Here is a 6,000-nt window from a genome sequence, read left to right as displayed (position 1 = left end):
GAACTATACACGACACCGTCACAATTCTTTCCTTTATATCCACACAACTCAAATGGGCGTCTTGTCAGCACATTTGAGTTGTGTGGATATAAAGGGAATAATTGTGACGGTGTCGCGTATAGTTTCTGGGGTAACTCAGTTGGTAGAGCATTCGTGCGCTAAGAGAAGGATCCCGGGATCGATACACGGCCCCGGAACAATTTTTCCCTTGAAAGTATTCAGTGACCATATTAGTTCTACTGTAATATCCTCAACTGTGCCTTGTAATATTACACGCTTGAGTGTCTTACCTCAGGCACTTTACCTCTGCAAAGACCGAGAAACAACGGTCACATGGTAGGTAACTGTGGTCTCGTATTGGTGAATACTGTTGTACATCGTTGAACATGTCACACTGTATTAAAGCATAGCAAAAGATATGGGTAGGTGGTAGCACTGTTTCATAAATTCAAAGTGTGCGGTATTCCTACTATTTGTTTATAAATTTTATTAAAGTTTTCTGCATATTAAAAATCAGGTTTCAACATTCGTCACGACCAGAACAAACACATTTTTCATTCCTGGTTAAAAATCAGGTTTGAATATCCAGAAAGTCCAGGACAACCACGCTTTCATTCCTAGGGCACATTGTCAGTGCTTAAAAACATGGGTTGAAGATGGACTACCTTCGTTTCCATTTTCATGACGATGTCCATCACCAAGAAGAACATGCTGTCGCGTAAAACTGCTTTTGTGTTTTTGATGGACTTAAGCGGTTTTGAAACAGGGCGATTCAATTCTACTATTATGGTTATTTCTACATATGACTCCACTATATGAACATGATAAGCTTCTGTTTGATTTGGAAATGCATGTAATAAGATTATATACAGGGTGAATCACGAGGAAAGGTAAAAAATTTAGGATAAGATATCTTAGGCCATTTTGAATGAAAAAGTGCATATGAACATAGGTCCATTTTCGAACGATGGCGGAGCTAGATGCATTTTTTGGTAAAACGTCTCGCCCCAATGTGAATCAGACGTTATCATATGCTGCTGATATGAGAACGAGAGACAAGGTCACCGACCGCAATGAATGACGTAACATTGGACTCTGCATTGTGAGCGATGTTTATAAGAGAAAGAAACCGGGTAGTGAGGCATTAAAAATGTCCAATCGCCTGACCTTATCTGACGTAATGACACAGAACCCGCAGATAACACAAATACACTATCATCAATTCATAGCAGTTCAGTCAGCTACCTACAGTACAGTAGTTATACAGGTACAGTTATCGAAAGTGTTAAGTTGTGTTTTTCAAGATGCCTTATAAATTTTCGACTACTGAATACGCCGATATTGTGTATGTTTAAGGTTTGTCCGATGGAAGTTCCTTGCGTGCCGTCGCTGAATATGAACGACGCTTTCCGAATAGAAGGGTACCATATCGAAGAGTACTTACTGTCTATAGGGTTGAATGAAAGACTTAGTATAGCAATGGAAGGGGCAAACGAGAGAGTCGCTAATCGACCGTATTTTGGGTGCGGCGTAAAGACAGCCACGTGCAATTCTCTCCAGCGACGAGCGCGATTCACGTCCGAGCGCAAAAGTGCATTGAAGCAGAAGAAGATACCTTTGAAAATGTGCGAAAATATCGATCCCGACGTCTAGAATATTAGGTATGTATGCTTACGTGAATATAAACTTTAAATTTGTCCGTTATCTGCCTCTAAATGCGAGTTAGTAAAATGGAATCGCAGAAGTTTTTGTGAAATCAAAGAGCTATATCTCCGCAACCGTTCGAAAACGGACCTATATTCATATGAACTTTCTCAATCAGAATGATTTAAGAATTCACATCTTAAATTCTTTACCTTTCGCAATATCCACAATGAGACGACTCACCGAGCATCTTGCTGAGGTCCGCGTTGTGCAGGTCCGGGTTCTCGTCCGCCAGCTTCTTGCGCTCCACCTTGGCCCACACCATGAAGGCGTTCATGGGTCTGCGGATCCGTTGCTCCTTGATGGCCTTCTGCTGCTGCTGGTGTCCGTGGTGGTTGTGGTGATGGTGATGGTGCCCCGGGTGGTGGTGCCCCACCTTAATACCGGCGGCGCTGCCCGTGAGGTTGACCTCCCCGGCCGCCAGATGGTGCTGATAGTTCTGGTGGTGCGGGCCGGCCGCGAGCGTGCTCCCCGGACTGCCGACTAGCGAGCCGTTGTTGAGCCAGTGGCACTCCTCGACTCCGGGGGTGAGTCTCGCTCCCGTGAGCACGCTGGGGAGCATCTGCGCCACCTGCGGCGACACCGAGTCGGTGTCGTACTGGTGGTGGTCGTACGAGTGGCGCGGGCTGTACAGGTGGTGCAGGTGGTGCAAGGTGGGGGAGTTGGAGGGTGAGAGGCTGGCGGCAGTGCCCCCGTAGCTGGCCATGGTCTGCTGGCTGGGGGAGTCTTGGTCTAGCTCTGACTTGTACTCCTCCATCATCCTGCAATAGAATACTTCGTTAACTCTGATACGGCGACGCTCATATACTAAGCAATTTAATTTTATAACTATAGTCCCGTCGCTCTTATTTCCGGCAGCCAATCACATTGCAGGTCGGTTACATTTAAACGTGTGCGTCTTGCTATTCGCTGCTGATGACGTTATGCACTTCTTAAGGCTCCATAGGCGGAGTTATGGGGGATATGGGAGGTCACTGCCACCCCCCCCCCCAAACTTGACCGAACTCTTTTTTTTTTGCTATTAACGTTAGAAAATATTGAATTCAAAACAGTTTTCTTGCTTTTGTTTATGATTAATTTTCTGTGCCTAAATTGACGAATTAATGTCTTCAGATCATGTGTCTGGACTATAATATTTATTTTAAATTTCTGAATGTATAATGGAGAAAAAATGGGAGTATAAGGGTACAGTGCATCAGTTATCAGTTTTAGTCTAATGGAGAGAGCGTCTGCTTCCCATACAGTCGGTCGAATGTATGCCCGGAAGATGCCAGGCGGTTATAAACGCCGGTTGTATCTAGACAAAGTACTAGGTTCACATGTCTTTTTCATATTTTTGCATTAATTTGTTTATCTTTGTTTTATTTCTGGAAGAAAATTTATCTCCCCAGCAGTAACTTATATCTAGTCGATCTATATCTATTAAGCCACAAGTGTAAGTTGTTCCACTTTTTTTTTTTTTTTTAAGAATTGAAGAATTGAAACAGGTAACATGTTTCAAAATTAGCGACATTATTTTAAAAAAATCCCCACTTTACTGAGAATTGAACCCCGTCCCCAGACGTCGCAAGCCTGCATGTTACTGACTGTTTCATAGGTCCAAACGGTACGGAGACGGCACGAAGAGAGGCTTACAACCGCCCGACTTTATCTCAAAGGAGACAGCACACATACAAATTTATTGGTGTGAAAAGCTCTTCAATGCTTCATTTATTCACACCAAGAATCGCACCATCAATTGTTTCTAAGACTGTACATGATAAAAGTAACATCGATTCTAGTTTTCAGATTTTCCATGATATGCGTAGGAAGCATTTTGTAAAGCTGCAAGAAATCAATTTCGCCCGTCTTACTGCGCAAAAACTTGACTAGAAAGTTCTGCCGCATCCTCCACATTGTAGCCTGGATTTATCCCCATGCGACTGAAACCTATTCCAACTGTAGAAGAAGAGCTTCAAAGGAAGGCATTTATAAAGGATAAAGGACAAAAGCTGTGGGCCTATTTTGAGAAATATTAAAGATTTTTATTTTTAGGTATGTATTATGTGATGCTAGATACAAATGAAGTACGGGTCAAATTTGAATCCCATCAATACGAAATAATTCATATAACGTAAGTACAATTTATTCAGTAAACTAATATCTAACTTTTGAAAGCAAAATTTGAAAAGAAAATTGGAAGCAAGTCAATGACTAAATATACGGTCATGAGTAGGGGGCGGGTGTTGATGAAAAGTCATCTTCTTATTTTTCACATTAGGACGATGCCTATTAATATAGAAATCCTTTCTATGTCAATTAATATCAAAGTAAAAAAGTAATTTCTTATATTGCATTGTTAGCATTTTTTATGTTTTTGAACTAAAGGTCATTTTTATTTTTTTTTCGGCATTTTTTGGTCATTTTTAATACTTCGAAGTACTTTTGATCATTTAAAATGCATTTTACTTTCTTCTAGGACTGTTAAATAAGTTTCTAACCAAATAGGTCAGTAGTAGTTACGTACTGACTAAGTTAATAACAGTGAAGTTTGAGTTTTATAGTTTGGAACAGACTCAAAAATTCCATTCCTCATTCCACTGAAGGCTTCACTTCACACAACAGAAGTAATATAAAATGCTTCACAACAGCTTAGTTTAATTGAGGACTGTAACATGTAACTTCCTAAAATCTAAAAATGTACGTACATTAAAAACACTGTTTTTTTTTTTAAATTTGAACCTTATTTTTGCACCAAAACCTTTGCTATCAGAAATTAGCCATATCTCCCCTATTCAAAATCATACTACGGCCGAAATAGGTAGTCCATAACTCTCAAGAATATAAAATTCGTTATACAAATTTATAGACAGATAAAATCAAAACGAGACACTTTGTTACACAAAATTTCCTACACTTGATTCGAACCCAAGTCCTTGAGGTTAGTGCAGTTTAAAGCTACGGATTACTGTGAAATGTCTGGTAGAAGCTGTAAATTTGAGAGCTGATACAGAAAGAAAGACAAAGAGAAAAGCATATCTTGTTAACTTGCCATCCGTTGTTCCTCGTCCAGATCTGCAGCCCGTATATACATTAAAGCTTCTAATGAGTTCCTTCTGCTGGCGAAAGAATTGACCTGTCATTTACAAAATAGAATTAATGTCCGCGTCTGGAATTACAAATTGTTAAGCAAGTCATCTCTTCTTTCCGGCTTAATTAGATATAATATAATGCAATTAATTAAAACTCTAAATTGATTTGGTGTTGAGAATGACAGCACTGAAGTAGATCATTTTATTCTTCCGCTCTGCTGAACTCGATAGCGATTCCGGATAAATATAGCGAACGCCTGTTCGATTCCAAGCAGGAATGAAGAGATTTCTCTCTTTCACAGGAATTTAATGTGTATTTCTACTTTATTGATGAATGTCTCCAAGTAGTATTGGTTGAGAAACTGAGTATGAATGAACTTTTACTACTACTACTACTACTACTACTACTACTACTACTACTACTACTACCATCACTACCACCACCATTATTACTACCACTACTAGTAGGCCTACTATCACTAATACAACTACCACCACAACTACAACCACTACTAATATTACCACTACCACAACCACCATTACCACCACTAGTACTAATTACAATTAGAATTACCACTATGACACGACTACTACTGCTGCTGCTGCTGCTGCTACTACTACTACTACAGCTGGTGAAGATAGACGTATACAAGAACTGACAACGTTGCAAAGGTTGGAACTACTTTCATATGCAGAAGAACAGAACTGTGAGAGAAGTAACCTCGTTGATTACTTTTCTGTTCCGAAAGCACCGCAGTTTGAAAGTTTATTGTGCATACCGGTAGAAATGGCGATAACGAGACGATATTTGGTAAGATGAGATTGAGGATTCGCCACAGGATTACCTGACTTTCGCTCTAATAGCATTACCACTCCACCATTGGGTACCACTATTACAACTACTACCACTACAAATACCATTATTACTACTACTATTACCACTATCACCACTAGGTTACCACTATTACAACTACTACCACTACCAATACTATTATTACTACCACACCCACCACTATCACCACTAGGTTATCACTATTACCACTATTACCATAGGTTATCACTATTACTACTATCACTACCACTATCACCACTAGGTTACCATTATCACCACTAGGTTACCACTATCACCACTAGGTTACCACTATCACTACCACTACCACTATAGAATTATGTTACTATTACCACTATCACTACCACTACCATTACCATTATCACCACAAGTTTA

At 40.0% G+C, this 6,000-nt stretch overlaps 1 protein-coding gene across 2 annotated transcripts in view; it reads right to left on the bottom strand.

Annotated features, from left to right (window-relative positions):
- Positions 1-1,837: 1,837 nt before the first annotated feature.
- The window catches only part of LOC138695951 (uncharacterized), a 147,699-nt gene continuing 143,536 nt past the window's right edge, over positions 1,838-6,000 (bottom strand). For both annotated transcript variants that reach the window (XM_069820361.1, XM_069820362.1), the window contains one exon: positions 1,838-2,465. In XM_069820361.1, the coding sequence (XP_069676462.1) occupies positions 1,853-2,464 (612 nt within the window). In that variant the 5' untranslated portion in view covers position 2,465 and the 3' untranslated portion in view covers positions 1,838-1,852. The remainder of the gene's footprint in view (positions 2,466-6,000) is intronic.

This window comes from Periplaneta americana, chromosome 3 (genome assembly GCF_040183065.1).
Source record: "Periplaneta americana isolate PAMFEO1 chromosome 3, P.americana_PAMFEO1_priV1, whole genome shotgun sequence".
Taxonomy (NCBI): Eukaryota; Metazoa; Arthropoda; class Insecta; order Blattodea; family Blattidae; genus Periplaneta; species Periplaneta americana.
Note: the sequence above shows the minus strand (reverse complement) of the source record. Positions and strands in the feature narration are given on the sequence as shown.